At 37.6% G+C, this 20,345-nt stretch overlaps 2 protein-coding genes across 5 annotated transcripts in view; both read right to left on the bottom strand.

Moving 5' to 3' along the window:
* ASPM (assembly factor for spindle microtubules) overlaps positions 1–937 on the bottom strand; it is a 28,789-nt gene extending 27,852 nt beyond the window's left edge. For both annotated transcript variants that reach the window (XM_035537271.2, XM_035537272.2), the window contains exon 1: positions 568–937. In XM_035537271.2, the coding sequence (XP_035393164.1) occupies positions 568–828 (261 nt within the window). In that variant the 5' untranslated portion in view covers positions 829–937. The remainder of the gene's footprint in view (positions 1–567) is intronic.
* A 1,734-nt stretch (positions 938–2,671) lies between these two features.
* On the bottom strand, positions 2,672–19,810 carry ZBTB41 (zinc finger and BTB domain containing 41). 3 transcript variants are annotated; one of them, XM_035537267.2, is made up of 11 exons: positions 19,708–19,810; positions 17,769–19,001; positions 16,544–16,751; positions 15,733–15,802; positions 12,920–13,067; positions 12,170–12,299; positions 10,535–10,630; positions 9,870–9,976; positions 8,255–8,360; positions 7,096–7,184; positions 2,672–6,361 (listed from the first exon to the last, which is right to left on the bottom strand). In XM_035537267.2, exons 2-11 carry the CDS (start codon positions 18,883–18,885, stop codon positions 5,718–5,720), a joined length of 2,715 nt encoding a protein of 904 aa, XP_035393160.1. In that variant the 5' UTR covers positions 18,886–19,001; positions 19,708–19,810; the 3' UTR covers positions 2,672–5,717. The 3 variants fall into 3 exon arrangements, with proteins under 3 accessions (XP_035393160.1, XP_035393162.1, XP_035393161.1); XM_035537269.2 differs by having other exon boundaries at positions 2,672–6,277; positions 19,708–19,803; XM_035537268.2 differs by lacking the exon at positions 19,708–19,810 and adding an exon at positions 19,105–19,647.
* Between the last annotated feature and the right edge of the window lie 535 nt (positions 19,811–20,345).

The raw sequence follows: 20,345 nt of genomic DNA, 5'->3' as shown, positions 1-20,345 counted from the left end.
CCTGCGCCGGATCTGTGTTACAGTTCTTCATCCAGTGACCTACCAGATCACTTCAGCACTCTGCTGATCTCAATACTAACAGACCAACTGTTGTATTTGTGGTTGGTTACACCACAGACAAGTTCAAAGAGCGTGAAAGTGACCTGAAAGAGCACCTGAATGAGGAGTTCCGCCTCTGGGCAGGTCCATTTCATGAAGACATAATAACTAATTCAGCGTGCGCTTTGGCAGGTTTTACTGCATACAACAGCTAATATTTATTAATTACCACAGGAAGTAGCTACCCAAATACCACAGGGCGAGGGTCCAGCCTGCTTTTTAAGCTCCGTGTTGCGAGCAACCTCCAGAGAGCTCCCTCCAACCTCCCACGTTCCAGTCACACCACAAGCACACGCCTGTCATAACTGCCCGCTACAAGTCAGCACGGGCTCGATCAGCCATAAGTAATATTTCCTTACGAACTGCAAACATTTATTCCTAATTTTCGCCCCCCTTTTGCGACGAGCCCCCTGGCTTCCCCTCAGGGGCCCCCTGGTTCCCGGCGCCGCCTCGCCTCACGCCCGGTACCTGCACGGAGAAGCGGCGGCGCTCAAGGCTGAAGCCCCGGGCGGGCGCCGGGACGCGCTCCACGACCACCTCGACCTCCTCCGCGTTGGGGTTATGGACGCCCAGCAGCCGCGTGCGGGAGGCGCCGACGCGCAGGCTGCCGAAGCTGAGGTAGGGCGGCCGGGAGAAGTGGCTGAGCACCAGCACGGCGGGGACCTCCTCATCCTCGGCCCAGCGCCGCCTGCCAGGGCTCGCCGCAGGGCTCAGCTCCCAGGCAGCCATGCCCGGGCCCCTCAGTAGGACCAGGAGCAGAAGCAGGACCAGCACCGAGCCGACTCCCAACGGCCGCGCCTCCGCCCCCGCTTCAAACCCGGCGTCTCCGCCCCCGCCTCCCTGCGCCGCCAATGGGCGCGGGGCGTTTGGTTCAAACGGCCCGGCACCGCCCTGAGGCGGTGGCAGGGCCCGGCCCGCGGCCTGACTGGAGTCGTGCTCAAAATTAAACATACAAATAAAGTTGGGCTCGCCTCTGTGCTAACAAACAAAAAAAAATCACTTGAAGCGAAGCGTATTTTAAAATAAATTTAATTTATGAAATATTTTAAGAAGTAAAATGAGACGCGCACAAACGTGACCAAGTTGCCTCATCTGTTTATCTTTCAAGAGCTTTAAAAGTGAAAGATGTACAGGACATGGCGTTTCCACACCGTTCAAAGAAAAAAGGCAGAAATCAAAACTTATACCAAGTAACACTGCAAGAACTCCTGTGAAGCAAGCAGTGCTAAGACAAAAGAACTTCACTTTCTCCATAACAAACAGAATTACACGTTGGACTGAGTACTTCTACGTTTACAGTACACTTCCTAACTTTTTCTTACAGCAAAGAATTTCTCCTAAAAAGACGACTGTACTTAAAGTCTTCCACCTAAAATATCAACCTACACAGACCACATTTAAAACACAGTATTTCATATACCAGTGACAAAATATGGAGTTTATTTCACCTTATTGTTTCATAAAAAACGACTGACATTTAAACATGACCAAAATGGTAATGGAGGATTCAAAAAAATATGCCATTACTACCATCTTTAATGCTTCAAATCATTTTAAGCCAAAACATTTCTTACAAACTATGAAAAAGATCCTTATGGGCTTAAACACTGTGACTGCCCTGCACTATATTCTGCAAGTATTCTTCTTCAATGCATATCACTGGGAGATGATACTGGGAAAAAAAAATGACTTCCCTTAAGTCATATGAAGAACATGCAGCCTGGAATCTAGTAAGCATGTATGCTCAGTACAGAAAAAGAGAAAAAAAACACATCTTTTTGGTTAAGGGGAAAAAAAAAATCATTCATCTGCAACATCCTTCTCAGAATTGTAATATTTCTTTCCATGAGTTTTTACAAAGAAATTATTATTCTTACTTTTTAAACAAACTTAAGGGTCATTTATTCCTTATCACTCAACAACATTCAACATTTGATCAAGCATGTTACACAATGTGACTCCTTTGAAGCATTCTTCAGTATTCTGAATACTTTCACATCTGTTACTATGAAAATGAGCTTAGCACTTTGTTGACAGCAAATAAATCCTCTGTCATTGTGTTTTGACCTGACCCATCTTCAAAAATAATTACCCAAATTACAATTCAGGCTAAAGTAACACTATATGTTTTAAGGAAACCCCAACCTTACAAAAGGTGTATCATCATCATTATAATTACTGATGTTCAGAATAAAAAGAATCCATTACAGCCATACCTCTGTAGAAAAGTGTCAGTGCTCAAGGAGGAAATTCCAGTATAAATAAATAAAACTGAATATAAAATCCATTTAAAGAAATAAGGGCAGTAATCCAGTCAACAACGAGAAATTACTAAAATTGTTTAGCAAAATCCAAGGAATTCAATGTTTACAGAATGAGTGCAGGAAGTTCTCAGAACTACGCAGCAGTTTACAGTACCAACACGGACTTTCTATGCCTCTCCTCAAAGGTCAGCATGTGGAAAAGACCAACATTTTACAATGTGCCACTGATCAATCTTTAGAGACATTTTGAGAGACACCTGCTTCTTCCCCTCTTTGGCAAAAACCAGCCAGCTGAGTCAATTACTGCCAAAAACAACACAGCCTTTATTGTAAAAATGCCCCCCAGGTTAACAGGACATGCACTATTGAATGAGTACACACATATTAAAATGGAGGTACGAGACACCTAAGGAGTTTTGACCCATGCAGCTGCGAGGTTCAGATCTGTCCTTCAACGCCAGTACACCTAAGAGGAACCATCCTCCGTCAAGCAGAGATTAGCTACTTCTACCTACCAAATGAAGTACCAGTCCATGAAAATGTGCTTAGCTCATATATGAATTTAAATAGATGCAAAGCCATAAATTACGGCTTGTGATATTAAAACAAAAAACAGACAAAAAAAAACAACTATGTATCTAGTACATAAGCTTTCCTATTTTCTTTCATTGTCAACTGGCAATGATCCAGCCTGACCAGCAGGTAAAAACATGAATCTGCCATCTGCAAATAAAAGATCACCAAAGAAATAGTAGGTAATTTTTTTCAGGAATGACTAGTAATTCTGGTCACCCAAACAGCAAAGATTAGAGCTCTTTTTTTTTCTTCTGAAAAACAAGTCCTTTTAAAGTCTATTTCTTGTTGGGCACCCAAAAACATGAAGTCCTCTGGAAGATACTGACCTTAACTCTTTCTGAATAATCAACTGAACTAGACACAAAGCCACTATTCAGAATATACATAAAAGGCACAGTCATGAAAGAATTTTAAAAAGGACATTATCAAGTAAATGTGCTCTGAATTCTGTTTTAGTATTTTACTAGACTGCCTAGCAAAAGGACTGGACCTTACAAGAAAAAGTAGTTATCAACTACTTAAGCCACTGTTTTATCAAAATCCTACAATACTTACTTCTATTGTAGGACAGAAAAGACAAGAAATAACAAAGGGTTAGGCTTTGTAGTCTGAGAACTGCACTGACCCCACTGATGAGTTTATTTTTAATTGTACTGTTACAGATGTTGGAAATCATGTTTCACGTCCTCATGGTAATATGGATATGATACATACATGTTAACTTGAAAACTACACATAAAACAGCAATTTTCAAGCCATGGAGTGTAAAGATGACAGAAACGGTTTTATTTTTGAAATGAGATAGAGGTGGAGTTCGAAAGCAGGAAGGATAGTACTTGATAGTGTCCTTTTGGAAGGTGGCATTCAAAGGCCTCATTATTGCTGTGTAATCGCTAGTATTCAGCTTCTTACCAGACGTATTTACAGCATGTCAGTCTGAACATTCCCAAAGCACAGCTCTAAATTTTACTTTATAGATACAAACATAGAACAGTTAAACATATGCAGTCCTGTTTCAGAAACTGAACTTTTAAAGTTTAGGACTTCTATGTGCTTCTTTGGCTAAGTCCTATTTAAATATCGGTAACACTTAAAATTCTACAACTCTGCCACTATTTAACAGCTAACAGAAATCTTTGGTGTGTCAAGAATCCAATAGGGCACAAGCTTCAAAGTATGAACATTGGGACAGTTCTGGCCCCTCTCCTGCAAACCACTGAACAGTGAAGTAGATGAGGATTAAAAGAATCTAACAACAAAGTATATGAATAGTATTTAACACGTTCAGTGTTATTTAGAGTTTACAGAACTGGGATGATAAAAGAGCTTTTCATGACAGATCAGTGGTGTTCAGGTCAGTGGATAAATTCAATAGTTACAATAATATACATACATCCAGTTTCCCATTTTAAAGTTACTTTAAAATAATAATTTAAGAATAGCAGATTTCTAGGGAAAATGGAGAAAATTTTGCCTTAGAATGTAATTCTTGTGAGGAATAATAAAGATTATAAAATGACTTCAGATACCTTCTTTGGCATGATCTTCGCAAAACAAACATGGAAGTGTAATTTTTAAATTAGATTTAAAATAGCCTGATGAGCTTAAATTATATTTCATGGTAAGTTACACTAGACTTGTAGTTCAAAATGGATTTTTAAACCTTATTTCTAGTAAATAAAAAAAATAACTAAAGACATAGAACACTCAAGAGCTTGACTTCGGTTTATAAACAGTACAAGTGAAAAATCAATTTTGTTAGCAACTCACAAGAGATTTATAATTACTGATTATTTCTTTTTTAAATAAAGGTTGAGTGCTGTTCTAGAAATAATTGCCTTTAAATTTATTCTTCATCACAGACAGCTTGAAAACAAGCATACTATTGGGGGACACTAGTACAATTTATGCTCTAACAAGGATAAACCATGCCAATTGTTTATGACTGATCATAGGTTATGTAACATTTCTTTCAGAGTTAGAGTGTGGGGCACACTTTAGAAGACAAATATGTATAAAAAAGCAAGAAAAAATGCATACTACAATTATATAGGACTAACTGTAGAAAATTAGACAATAGCATTGTCTACATCTTCCCATATAATTCAGTATTAAAGACCAAGAAAGAAGTAAGATGCCTTATTTAGGTAGCCTAATTATTCTTAGGGGGTTCTCTACAGTTCCCCCTTTTGTGTGTTAATGGAATAACTGAATTGCTTTTCAGAATTATCTCATTCCCATATCCACTAACGTGGCTCCAGAATCTTTAAAACCAGAGATTTGAAAACCCTCCAAAAATGCCTGAGGGTTCAATCTTAATTCATATGTGAAGCATAATTTGAAGTTTGTGTTTTGTACCCCTGCCTACCCTTACCGCTTCTAATGAATCTGATATAGTCCTTATTCTTCCAGTATGATTTCTATTACACATGTAATATTAACTCATCGTGAGATACAAAAAGGCAAACGATTTTTTAAATTAATAGTCAGATAAGTAACTATATTTTTTCAGCAACCATCCTTAAAAGATATTTCAGAGCATAATTTCTAAAAGACCATCTATAAGATTTTTATAAACTCTTAAAATCACAAGAAACACTCTCTCAGTATGCATCAGTGTGCCTAAATGTTCAAATATTATGTAAACAAACCTGTTTTTCCAAAAACTATGCAGAAGACTCATGAGTCCAAATAAAATATAAAATAGAAATCTTAATTGCCATATCAGCCTTCTGTTGGCTAATGGCTCAGTAAATTAGGTGGAATGTTATGCTCTGATCATGAATGTTCATTATTTGAAATATTCTGTACAGTAGGAGCTGTATCCAGCCCCAGTAAAGTTCCAAGATATGACTGGTCTCTAGGATCCAACATTTGCTCAGGCCTTACAGGATGAACAATATTTGCAGGTTGTGGAGTAAGAGTATATTTCTCTAGAAATGACAGATCTGCTGCTCGTTGATAATCTGCCTGCTCAGGCTGCGGAGGAAGAATGCCATGTGAATGAGTCGTATGCTGTACTAGGTCAGCTTGAGGATCAGACATCTGAACTGGTACCAGAGTCACTGGCACACATACTTCCGTAGGTACATTCTGTAACAAAGTTTTGGCTTCAGACTGATATGTTTTGGACTGTTCCACATACTGTTTAGCCTCAGTTTGATAAACTTTGTCATCAGAGGTGTACTGTACTGGTAAGGAGACTAGCTTTTCCTCTGAAGAAGATGTCAATGCCTCTTCTGCAGCCTTTGTTCCATGAACATGATCAATATGATATTTCAGCTTGTCTTTTCGTTTAAACGTTGCATTGCAGTGTTGGCAATTAAAAGGTCGAGCATCTGAATGAATAACCATGTGTTTTGTTAATGTCTTCTTAATTCTAAAAGACTGATTACAGATTTGACACTTGTATGGTTTCTCACCTAGAAAGGTGCAGAAGAGATTTAAAGTTATTCTGAGTAACATTATTTCACACATAAACTTGCAAATAGATGCATGGATTATGGCACATAAACCTAGTGTAAAATGAGTGCACTGAAAACAAGGAGCATACGTTTAACAATAATTTAGGAACTAAGAGAGCCATCAGAAGTTTAGAAATTATATCGGCAAACTCTTCTCCTTACCAACAATTATCCCAATACATAGGTTTTCCATACACGTAAAGATATAATCAGATATAAACCAAATAAAAAACCCACAATCTTTCAACTGTTATAGCACTGTTATTAAATAAGCTTAATTTGCACTTCACATTTTGAAAGGACAATGAATTTCTTTAACATAAAGCCAAACATATAGACATAAACCTTTCCAAATGGCTTTCAAATCCTTGTTCAGATTACCAGTTGAAATGTCGTCTTCTCTGGACAACAAAACTGATTCGGTGATCTGGGTAAGTTTGGCAAGAATATACAACAGTAAATTAAAGGAAGAGGTATAGAGAGTATACCATAAGCCAAGGATTGCTAAGGATTCTCAGTACTTCAACTTACACACCCAGAAGGTAGTATTCAGGAAGGGCCAACATACATAAACAAGAATAAAAAGGCTTGCCATATCCTGCTACTCTTACCCTGAATGCTCAACCATAATAGATTAAATAACAGCATCAAGTCTGATGCAAAAGTATACATTCCTGTGCATTTTTTTTTACCTGAATGTGTCCTAAAATGCATTTCCAAACTCGATTTCCCTTTAAAAACTTTCTTACAGACTTCACACTGGTGAAATGTTGCTTTATATCTTTAAAGAAGAAAACACATTTCATGTTAGATTTTTTTTCTAAAACAACAAACAATTAAGCTACATACATAGTCCTTTTTGAAATCTTTAACTGCAAAATAGTCGAATATCAAACTTTCCAAATTTCCTCACTTACATTCATACTTCCCATCATCTACGTAACAGTAAGACCAATTGGATTCTTCTCTATACTAGAACTTATTCTCTGCTGGGACTGACAATTATCTTTCAAAGAGCAAACACCACTAAAATTTCTTTTCTGACCCCAAATGTATCCTTCCCCAAAACATTTTTGACCAACATCCACAAGGGACTTTCATTCTGGTTGAAGTATGCCATAAACTAAGTACCAAGAATAGTTTAAACTACTGGTTACCAAGAAAACAACAAAAAAACAAACATACAATAAACAGACACTGCATTGTGCTTCCAACACAGACAAGTTTATAATGGCTTCTACACAAGTGCTGAGTACAAACAGCTGAAGTATATTGTTTGAAAAACAATTAGGTCTCAGTTAATTTGAAAATCTCTGAACGGCTCATTTTTGGAACTCAGTAATTTAAAAACTTATTGTATTTTCAATTTATAGACATACCTAGATTTTTAAAAGTTTTTATCTCCTTTCAAAGCTACTAATCTACTACCAGCTTCTGAAAATAGGTAAGTGTGGGAGAGTTCTCACAATGCTTAAATTATGTCTTAATAATTGTCTTAATTAGTATGCAACAACAGTAAGAAATATTACAACAAACCACCCATTTAGAACAACACTGAGACAGCTACTAATTGATAGACTTCTATAGGATTAAAATTTGATCTTTTTTCATTTTTTTTTTTTAACTTTATTATGCTACAAAGAAAACATCTTGCTTAAATTGTGTAGGCAATTTTCTGACATCCATTTCAAACCAACACAATGGTATGTCTACCAAGGACTAAGGTAACAGACATGACGTACACAAAGACTACTGGAACTCTGCACGAATGTGCAAGTCTTAAAAAAAAAAAAAAACAGTTATAGTACAAACATGCTTTATGCAGTTAAAAAAAATGACACCCATACTTACTTCTGCCAAACTTTTTCTCCTAGATGAACACTTTTATAGTGAACAGTGAGGTGATCTCTACGGCCAAAACATTTTCCGCATTCTTCACACTGATGTGCTTTTTCACCTTTAAAGGCAAAATTCAATAAATTTTGGTTAACTCTTACAGAACTTACTAGGTGAATGTTTGATTCGGAATCATGCTACCATGTTATGTCTAAGAGTTGTAATTGTAACACACACTAGATCAACGTTTAGAAACAAAGTCCAGCCAATCAACCTCTTCCACAGCTTACGCAATGCTTATACCAAAGGATTTTCTGTTATCAAAGAACAAAATTCAAGAAGTAGAGTGGTCCTGCCAGAGTAAAGGTTTTAACCACTTGTTATTTGTGACTGTAACTGGCCTCTTCATGCATTCCTATGCATGAATCATTTTAATGAGTTAAAGGACACTTCCCCAGACACCCACTGCATGAGAGGTACTAATTAATGACTTAGGAATCTACGCTTTTCTTTACAACCTGAAACATGGTAACATTCAATAATTGAGAGGCTTAAAAGAGAAGTTTATTTAAACATACCAATTATGTCCAGTTACTAATTTTTAGAACTTAAAATTGCAACATATTACTTTTTTTTAAATTATTATCCTGATTTACATAGTTACCTTTTCCTTTTATGCTGCTGCTTAAAATAATCTTGATTCTTTTTTAGTCATCTTGAGATCTTCCACAAAGTGGCAGAATGTTTCTTCTCATGTAAGTAGGAGGAGTGTGGACAGTCAAAGAATGTAACTTTCTAGAGGGGGGAAAAAGCAAATAGAGTAGAAAAGAGGATTTTTTTTTTTGTACTTGAGTTTTCAAAAAAGATTTCTTTATTTTATAGCAGACATCATGATTTCAAACACTAAGAAAGAAGCTGTCCTTCAAAATGAAGGCTCAGGAAGTTTAGACTCTGATCACTTTCATATTTTCATGCTGCCTAGAAAGAATTTTTCGTCCTAGAAGGTCACGTTCTCTTTGGATTCTGTTCTGAAAAAGTCCCTAGTGAATCTTTGCTCTTCCTACACATTTCAAAACCTTTCCACTCTCAGTGCAACACAAAGATGTTTTTATGATTTTTTTTCTTCCTCCTGATCATCTTCATCTGGCTGTTCTTAGGGTTGACTCCCACCACCCTCCTTTCTTCCCCCTTTCCCCATGCCAGAGAACTTCAGAAACACCTCTTTGATACTTTTACATTAAAGTGATCAGTGTACAAACTTTGACAGAGACTGTGACAGCTTCTTCTGTGTTGTAATATTAATGTTTCACACAATTGCTATTAAAAAAAGAAATCTGAACTCATTAAAAAAATCCTCCTTTTTCACTTTTGCTTTTTTTTTTTTTTAATTTTTATTTTAAAGCAATTCACTGTTACATGTTTTTGACTGTCCCTCAGCTTTCTAGGTTAACATGGAGGAAACATTTAGCATTTAAACCTTGAAAACATGTAAGAAGATTAACGCTACTGAAGGAGACCTTAAAAATAGCAAGAGACACATCACATACATATACAGTGAAAAAAATCTCTAATTGTTTGATCTTATATCAAATCAGTTCTTGCTTAGCCTATTTTCAAAGAAAATACCTACCTGAGTGTATTTTTTTGTGTTTTGTCAGATGGTCATGCCGAATAAATGTTTTCCCACATTCTTCACATTCATATCTCTTGTCATCATGGTGGACTCTTAGATGAAGTCTGTGTTAGAATGGAGACAAGTTTACTTCCATGTCACTGCTCAAGATTAGCAAATTTATAGTCGTAAACATAACCATAAAAGGCAATTTTCCTAACATAATCTGTATGGCAAATTCAATGCAAAATACCAGAAAATGCTTCTCATAAATGTCAGGAAATAACGTCTAGTTGAGGTATTCTTAACTGCTTTTAAAAAGCAACAAATAATAAACTCTCATATCCGAAATTAATTTATCATATTTTAGTCCTCCACTTACTTTCCCTCTCATTATCAAAGATGCAGAAGTTTTTACGAGTGCAAGAAATTCAACTTTGATACAAAATTCGTACAGGATTCTGTGTTGAAATCACTAATACGCCTTGAATTAAAAAATGAATGATTGCTCACGTATTAATATATTTTCAGTATTTAATCATGTTTAAAGCATTTACTTATGTTGCCAGAATTACAATAAATCAAAACACATACATTCTGAATAATTATGTTGATAAAATGAATATATATAAACCATCAAATAAGTGAGACACTTCAGCATTGCATATAATAAAATTCCATACCTGTAAGAGCTTCCATGACGAAAACTCTGCCCACAAATACTGCAGAGATGAGGCTTCTCTCCACTATGAATTCTCAGATGTTCTTTCAAAGTTGTTCTGTTTAACAAAGGCAGTAAAATTTAATTTTAAGCACACAGTGTCACTGACATTTGGAAGTAAAATAGGCCATCATTTTCTGCCTCTTTAGTTCTGATGGGTCAAAATAACTGAGGAATCCAAGTAACTGCCTCAATTTATGCAGATACAAACACATACATGTACACTCAAAGGTAGTACCACAACCTATCTACTGTTTACTTAATCAGCTGGGTCTTTAACATATCTGGAAACAGGTATGTTAAACCGATATCTAAATTTAACAGATATTTAAACAGATATTTAACATATCTGGGAACTTTAACATATCTGGGAACAGGTATGTTTAACATATCTGGGAACACAAAGAAAACACCAATTTTGACAGTATTTTCTACGTAATAATCTCTTTGTTACTATATATATTTAAGCCAGACTTTAATGTCAAAACAGAAGGAAATCCAAATCATGGAAGTCTATTTAACTTAATTCTTCACAGAGCATATTTAAATATATAGAGCTATATATATGCACATGTACATACATATACAAATTAAGTCTACTTTTATGATGGGGGAGAATAAATAAATAAAAAAATACAGGATGCATAAACCCTTTCAAAAGATTCTACAAGTAGAACTACCCAGAATCTTAGTCATTTATTGAAATGACTTTTGTCAAATAAAAATATCTTTTGTCCAAAGGAAAAAAATAAGGATTATTGTTTCAGAACATGAATAAAAGTCACTTTTTGGAAAACTTTAAAGATATCCCTCCCTTTATAGAGCAGCGCAAGACACCTGCACTGAAGCCATGTAAATAACCTTTTAGAATTCATATTCTTTTCTTTGTATACCTAGAATAGAAATGGGTGTGTCTAATTTCTACAGTTTTTTATGCTCTAGCTACCAATGGTCTGAGCTGTATTTAGAAGTTTATTTTGTATTTACATGTTATTTCTATTTTATGTATGCTACATTATATTTGTGGAAAAATAGTATAGAATTTATTAGCAAACATTTAGAACTTCCATTGTTCAAAACGTTAGGTTAACAGTATTCTAAACTCAGAGGAGCAGCAGCAAAGTATTATTCCATCTTCCATTCAGAGAAGCAGCAAAGTGTTATTCCATCTTCCATGAAACTGTGTTTGTAAAAAGTCCAATTCCTTCTTAGTCATTCTCACTCACCAGTGTTCCTCACATTCCTGTCTTCAACAGCGCATTTACCAAAACATCTACAGCAGAAAGCTCTTTCTCGAATAAATGCAACATGTTCTGGCACAACACACGAACCCCAACTAGAGTGAAGTAGAGGTAGGACGATTTTAATATAATTCTGCCTCATAACTAATTACTTACAGTTCTTACTCTTACATTTAAAGGTCCTTCAAAAAATTACATGTTACCTGTGGCTCTGACACTACTTTTTGATACACTACCCCTCTGAAATTTTTTCCTGTATGTTAAAAACTCAAAGCTAAAACATACTCAGAATCAAAGAAAACACGCTAAGTATTTCTCTGTTACACTGAAATTTAAGCTGTCGTGAAATTTCTTACCGTTCCCTAACAGACTTTCCACAGATGAAACACGTCCATTTTCTCTTTCCTCCATGAGTACATTCTATATGGCGTTTCAGATTTCCTGTATCATTAAATTGACGGCCACAAATGTCACAGGGAAAAGGCCCTACAAGGAAACAGATATGCACAGACTGTCAGTTAAACCAAATAAGACGCACAAATTACTGACCTGTGGAAAAAAATGATCTATTTACAAAATGAACAAACAAAAACCTTTGTCTAACAAATGATAAATGTTTAGTATGGTCAGTATACTTTAATTTCTAATGCCAGGTATTTTGTCATGTGTCATGACCACAAAACAAAAATTTTGAATCAGTAGTCAAAATATTTAAGCCCGCTTAGACGGTTCCAAAAACCAAAATTCCATTACTATCAACAATCTGTTCCCTAGCTCCTAAGTGCCATAAATACTTGATAGTAAGGAAAAGGTCTTTGGAAAACTTCAGGTAGAATTTGACTTCACAGTTGAGAACAATTTATACAAAATAGTTTTAAAATGAAACTACATGTAATTTCCTCTCCCCCAGTTTTTCATTTATGTAGATATGATACAATGCCTCAAAAAAAAAAAACAGCTGAAAAGAAAATTACAAAGAAAAATTCAAAAGAGAAGGAATTGGAAAAGTAGGAGTGTATTAAGTAGAAACCAAACTGATCACAACATACAAGGGGAAGGTTTTACTTTAAATCTATTGTTTACATGTCAGAAGGAGGTTTCTATACCGAGATGGAATTTTTCTTGATGTTTCAGTCTTGCAAAGCGGGATTTAAAGTGCTCTTCACAGTAGGTACACTTAAAGGGTTTATCCTGAGAATGAAGGATCATATGCTCTTCTAAATGAGGTCTGCGAGTGAAGGACTTCTTACAAATCTAAAATGATAACAAAATATGTCAAAGATACTTCAGTTAAAACCAGATTTATTTATTTTTTTATTTATAAACTTTAACAGTTTAGTTCACCTGCTCACTGCAGCAATATAAAATTAAAATTAAAAGCACTCCTCAAAGCCATACTTCATCCAAACTTGTAAAGCCTTACAGTCAACATCAGAAAAACCTGTGTTCTACATATACCCTAGTGGATTGTACTATATAAATTAGGATACAGATCCATGGCAGCCTAAATCAAACTAACTACTGGCACCTGCTGTGAGCAGCCACATGTTCCACCCTCCCTTCTTTCTACTGACTCCAACACTTAACAGACTCTTTTCCTAGGGTGTTTCAAAATAGTAACTCAAGAGAAAATAAACCTTCAAAAGCAAGCCGTTTGGGATCGGTTTTAAATGCTGAAACAGGCCTGTGGGACAGGGTGAGGCACTGGAATAGATTGCCCAGAGAAGTTGTGGATGCCCCATCCCTGGATGTGTTCAGGGCCAGGTTGGATGGGGCCTTGGCCAACCTGATCTGGTGGGTGGCATCCCTGCTTATGGCAGGAGGGTTGGAACCAGATGATCTTGGTCTCTTCTGACCCAAGTGATTCTATGATTCTATGACAGTGGTAAAAGTTCTGTAGAACTAGAATCATACCTGTCCCTTATTTCCACTGGGAAATTTTCTGATAGCATGTATTTAAAAAGAAAATGCAAATACCAACAAAGAAATCCAACCCCAAAACATACATTAGGGGTACAGAACTTTAGCAACTTTAAAATAACATGACTCTTTAGGATTGTTTTCTAATTAATCAAAGCCTATAGGAATAAGAATTATTAGTTGTCACTAAAGTAAGCATGCTGTTCAGTTACAGAATTGATGTCACATCTCAAATTCAAGCATTTAAACTAGGTATTATACAATCTATCACAAGGGTTCTACATTCTAACATAAATCAACATGGTGCTTACAGATTTCCCCATGCAACTGTTGCCATTGTTTATGACAACAGCTGATTTTAGCCTTACCCAACTCCCATTATGCTATATCTTGCAATCAATTTTTGAGAGCATACCTGAATAACACTTTTAGCCTCAGAAAATCCAGTGCAACAGCTTTATTTGTTAAAAAAATATTAATGTTAAATACAAGTGTAAGAAAATCCCATAGCTGTGAAAAGCATAACAGCCTTCTTGCTTTTCTTTATTATCAATACACAACTGCTTCTGTGAATTTGTTCATACCCCTCAAGGATTAAAATAAAGTATAGGCAGTAATTCCTGATGTTCTCACATGGATTACAGCATAAACCAACAAGCTAAAGAAATCGTGGAACTTACATCTGTGACACCTCAGCCCTCAGAACATGTTAAACAACCTGAAAACCAAGTCACAACTTCTAAGGCTTTGGAACTTTAACTGCAATAAGTCAAAATTCTACCTCTACTTTCCAATTCTCTAAGTCCATTTTCCAAGCACATGAAGAAAGATGCAAGAGCAGCAGCCTACTTTTTAAAAATTTCTACTTAACATGAACTTAAAATTTTCACGTAAGAACAAATAAAAAACCCCATACATCAGAGTTTACCAAATCTGCTAAGAGTGTATTCTGAGAAAGGAATGTCAATGGCGCATGACTAATTCCTGCTCTTAAAGTGCTTCTTACTTAGTAGCAAATGGAATCTGTAACCTGTTCATTCAACATAACTTCTTCTGGAAGATAACAGAAGTTGACCAACTATGGAGTACCTCCAACCATGGTGCAATCACCAGCAGAATGAACACCACTAATTCCTGCAGTTGATATCTCCCAGCTTCCTCATGCATGTTCATAAACCGAAGCTCATAAACAAAGCAAGACTAGTAACTACATCATGTTATAGCACCTAATGTTTCACAATGCGATGCAACAGACTTATGTCTGTAACATAACTAATGTTAGACATATAGGGGCATACAGCAGTTAGCGTAAACAAAACAGCTGCCTTGAAAAAAAAAAGTATACTGGTTGTATTAAAAACCACAACAACAAAAAATACATTTTAAACCTGAAAACATTATTTGGCAGCAGACTGATAACGAATGGGAGTTCTACACACTTCTTTTTACAGTAGATGTAATTTCACACATAAGAATCTCCTGGGAAAAATGAGGAAACGATTCTACAATTTTACTTCTACAGAAAAATTTAGTACAAATTTACAACTCTGTTGACACGTGTGCAGCTTAAATGTGAAAATGTCTCATATTTAACATACATTTTCAAAGCCTTCCTAAAACATACACTTTATGGTCATTGTTTGAAGTGTGTAATTAATAGAAGAGCAAGTACTCTGTTTTTAAAGTATTCTTAACACTCAAGTTAGGACACTCACTGGAAATGAGTGTATTTTAATAAAAGTAATAGCTAATCACACAAAATAATAGGGCCTTCAAAATATTTCAGAATTCAACTTGGTACTGTCTATTTAGTCACAAACTGTACCTAAAAAATTAAATTCAGCCTTTAAATCCATGCATAAAAATGAAATTTATAGTATAACTTACAAAGCTTACTGAGATTTCATAGAAACACATACATTATTTTCACTTTAGTATTCGGGTCACAAAACAACACAGCATCGATACAAAAAAATAAAAGTACTGAAATAATACTTACATCACATTTCCAACCTTCACTCTTTGTCTTTTTAATAGAAAGAAATTCTTGTACATTCTCTGGATGAAATCTACAAGAAAGACAGAGGCTGAAAGTATTCCTAATTTTCTGTGAAGATCACTCAAATACTATATACCGATTTCTCAACTTTGTGTCATGAAAGTTGATCATCAAAACAACAGAACAAAACACTGATAATTAAACAATTCTAAAGACAACTGAAAAGCAATGTTGACTATAGAGTCCTGTAGAACCTCATACGATAGTTGCTAAGACAAAGGACGGTTTCAACTACAATGCTTTACGGATATTTACAAAGAAAGAGAGAAAAGTGATATGTAAATACTAATACTACTAATACCTTATAATTACAACTGTCATAGACAATTCATTCACCTAAATCTGCAGAGAAATGGTTTATCTATTATCATCAACAGTATAGCATTATCATCTAAAACCAAAGATCTTTCATTCTTCCCTCAAATTAAAAAAACATAGGTAATTATTAAGACTGTTGTGTTCTGATCGACTGCAATAGGTAATGTGAGCATTCGAAAATTGATAGCAAAAACCTGCGGCACAACTACTACAGAACTGCTCTGCAACTGCTATTTAGTCAAGTCCCATATTCTCTATGTGGCAAGTTAGTTCATACTGCTAATCCCTAGGTCCTTTGAAAAGATACTTACTTAAAACCAGTTATAGAAATAAAGCAAAAACATACTGTTTGCATACTTATATTTATCGTAGCTTTTGAAGTAAAAAAAAAAATAGTTCTTCAGAAATGTAAGTCAAACTTGCTCATACTTGCCTCTTTACGTGTTTTGCTAATGTCTTCTTGCTTGCATGCAGCTTATTGCAGTAAGGACATTTGTGTTCCTTTTTATGGAAGTCCGTATCACTAGAGTGTTTCTTTCTGTGCACTGTCAGGTTGGACTTTGTTGAGTAGCGCTGATGACATATATCACATTCAAAAGGCTTCTCACCCGTGTGTACACGTGTATGGCTCTCATATTTGCCTACACAACAGAAAAAAAATCCGTTAGCATAAACTACAACAGATTATCACTTATTATATGCTTGTTTGGGGTTTCATTCTGTAATCTCCCTCTCAAATGTCAGCAAGGGCTGGGTGCCTTCCACATGGATCTTCAGATTTTTACTTGCTTACACCACTGAAAGCTGCATGAACTGTAAAACGTGGCTAACACTACATACAAGACTCCTGATAAACTCAACTAATTAACGTTTATAAAGTATATTTAAAATGAAAAGATGTACATAAAAACTAAACCAATTCATAACTATATCTTAATATTATAATAGTGTTTTTTTTTTTTTTTGCAAAAGTCAGGAAAGCAAAACAGTTCTGAGGGTCATATCAAACAACTTTTTGAACAAGAGCAAACTAAACATGCTGCTTTAAGTAGTAACTAATACACGCACCATCAACCTTACTCCATTTTTTAAACTTATATATTTCAAAATGATAAAAGACACAATGCAGCTATTATAAAAAAAAAAAAGAATCCTAATACTATAAGGAACTGTTTTTTTCCCAGTGCATGTGATCTAAAGAGCGTTACCACCTTATATGACCATAATTCAACTTTGTAATAAATTTACAGTAATAAATTAACAGCCTCGTTACTTGAAGTTAACTTAGCAGAAAATACAGTACAGGTTTCACACTTCATGCAACTTATCTTTTAATGTCTTGCTACACTTCCCTCCCTTTTCAAAGCTGCTTGCATATAGCATGCTAACAACTAGAATCCAGAGCAGTGAAACAAAAAAACAAATTTAGCATTTGCAGATTTTTCAAATAATGCCCTCAGTTCATTTCCTGAAATTGGTTTGCATCACAAATAACAACTTAATACATTTTTAAAAGTTAGCAGATGACTGGATTCACAGGGCAATCCAGAAATTCTGATCCTCACATTCAGAAAGAGAAACCATCACCTCAGTTTATGTCCCATACAAATAGCACCACCGTATGGTAAAAAGGAAAGAACTACCTAACTTGCTCTTACCTATTCGATCAAATTTTTTGTCACACTTGGGACACTGCAGTAGTTTTTTGCTACCGCTCTGAATGACAACTGGAGCTAAGCCTTCAGGAATATTTCCCACTGAATCAACTGTCTCAGAACCCTCTTCAGTATCATGTTCCTTTTCACTTTGCTCTTCAGTGTCTGAATCTTCACCTGACATTTCTTCCTCCTGTCCTTCTTCATCAACATTGCTTTCACTTCCACTGTCTTCAAATTCACTTCTATCAGATGTTTCCTTGTCAGAACTAACTTTTTCCAAATTGCTGTCAGATGCATCACCACTTTCGCTGTCACTGTTATCAAATTTAGCTGGACATTTGCGGTTTCTCGTAGATCGCCTAGTAGAAAAGCCTGCTTTCTCAACCATTTTTAACCCATGTTTTCTTTCCAGCGAAAGGGATCTGTGGGCTCTAGCCAAATGATTTTCTAAGGACTTCTTGTAACAGAAATTTCGACCACAAAAAGTGCACTGATGACTATTTAACAGTTTACCAGTCAGTTCATTGAGTGTTTCTACTGGTGGTACATCAGTTACCACATCAGACTGTACGCTAGAAACACTTTCATTATTTAGTAACTTCACTGCATCTATAATATCCAAAAACTTTGCTGCTTCCAGCACCAGTGGAATTTCATTTTTATACACAAAGAACTCAGAGGTGTACAGAAACTCAAGCAAGTGCTGAAAGACAGAATGAGTTACATGATCTAGTGTGACAACATCGGTGCTTGGATTTTTGCTCAAACAGGCATGAAAATAACTACTCCCAACAGCTACTACAACTTTGTGAGCACTAAATTCTTTTCCTTCTACAATGATGAGCAAATCACAAAATGATGGACGCTTCTGTCTATCATCATTCAGATATTTAAGTAGATTTTTGTTATACTGTAAGGAGCTCAGTAACTTCCTTTGTTCCGAAGATGGTGAAAATTCTTGGGAAGATTCGAGCTGATCTGCAGGGGCTATTTCTGCAGACTTTGCAACAATTTCTTGAGCACAGTCTACTACAAGAATCTGATCTGAAGTATCTTTCTCATGGCCAAGATGAACCTTTTCGTTTAGATTTGCAGCGAGCCGTCTCCTCTTCTTCATTGCAGAAGTGCAACTTTAAAATCAGGAGCTTCATAGGTGATCGAAAAAAAATTCTCGTGAGGACTCGCTTCTGCTTCAGACCTCCTTGAGAAAACACTGAACATGAATTTCATAATCTACAAAAGAATGATGACAATAACAGCATTTAGCACTTAACTGTAAATTTTTCTGGGTTGAGTGCTTTTTGCATGCCACTTCAGTTTTATCTACGCTGCATACCTTAAGCATTTACTGAACTTTTAAAATCTCACTGCTTCCCACTCCAGGCCACCACGTAACGCTGCAAGCGAGGGAACCGCCGCCGACTATTATTAGCTCTAAAGCGGCGACCGAGGCTGCTTTTGCTCTCCTCCCCGCCGCGGACAGCGTGGGGAACACGGCGCGATGGCTGTACGCTGCATTCAGCACCCCGAGCAGCTTCGCCTTGCCTTTCGCTCCCCGGGGGCTCGCTCCCCCTTGGGCCTGCCAGGCTGGCAGGGCTGCAGAGAGCAGCGGAGGGCTGTGGGGGCCGGCCCAGGCCGCTCCCCGCGCCTGTCACCACCCCGTGTCAAGCCGGCGGCGGGCTCCCCGCCTCCCTTTGGCCTCGGGAAACACCGGGGCCTTTGTTCCCGTTCCAACAAACCCACCGCGGAGCCCGGGCTCGGCCCATAGTGGCCCTCCCCACTCCGCAGCACCGAGCTTGGGGGCAAAGAGGGCGCCTGGGGCCCGCCTCTTTTACCGGGACGACCGCGACGCCCCGCCGAGCGGGACACAAAATGGCCGCACCCCTCCCCCCCCGGGCGCGCCCCCCTCGCGGGGCGGCCCCGCGCTGCCCCCACGCACCTGCGCGGCGCCGGGCGCTCCCCGGGCCCGCTGGGCCGCTGCAGGCCGCTGCGCCCCGCGCCCGCTTCCGCCGCTTCCGGGTCCCGGCGGCGCGCGCAGCCGCGCTCCCTGCGCCGGAGGGCGGGCGGGAGGCAGCGGCGGGGCCGCCTCCGAGCATGCGCCCGCGGCTCCCGCGCGGGATCGATGCCGCCTCAGGCAGCTGCGCGAACACGCGCAGAGGCCCGCGTGTTCCAGAAGAATGTGGAAAAGCTGGAACAGCTGTCCTCATAAGCAACTCCGGGCTCCCAGCCCACCAGTAGCCTCCCTCAGAGACGTTGTTTTCGCGTTTACAGCATCTCTTACTCAAAGCCCTCGCGTACTGCGCCATCTCTGTGCTTCTCCTCTCGCCAGGACGCTGAGGAGCGGCGGGGCTGCGGCCTGCGACCACCGGGCGGTGCAGCGGCCCCTGGAACGGGCTTCATTTTCTGAGGGCTTCAGGGAGGGTGCAGGATCAAATCCTGCACCACAGCAAGTTCCCTGTACTTAGAGATTTGTAAAGTAGCGATGGTCGTCACTTTGCGTAACAAGCGGTGCATAACTTTCACATATTTTTTTCCTCAATAAAAATTCTGAAAATTCTCAAAGCATCTGTCACTTCT

Source organism: Cygnus atratus, chromosome 8 (genome assembly GCF_013377495.2).
Source record: "Cygnus atratus isolate AKBS03 ecotype Queensland, Australia chromosome 8, CAtr_DNAZoo_HiC_assembly, whole genome shotgun sequence".
Taxonomy (NCBI): Eukaryota; Metazoa; Chordata; class Aves; order Anseriformes; family Anatidae; genus Cygnus; species Cygnus atratus.
Note: the sequence above shows the minus strand (reverse complement) of the source record. Positions and strands in the feature narration are given on the sequence as shown.

Bases quoted from the DNA above. Each gene is read 5' to 3' on its own strand.
- ZBTB41 (XM_035537267.2), bottom strand. From the start codon at position 18,885: ATGAAGAAGAGGAGACGGCTCGCTGCAAATCTAAACGAAAAGGTTCAT. The intron at 16,752-17,768 runs GTAAGAGCAAGT...TCTGTTGTGTAG, and splicing joins CAAAAAATTTGATCGAATAG to GCAAATATGAGAGCCATACA. The intron at 6,362-7,095 runs GTAAAAAAAAAT...GCACCTTTCTAG, and splicing joins GCATTTTAGGACACATTCAG to GTGAGAAACCATACAAGTGT.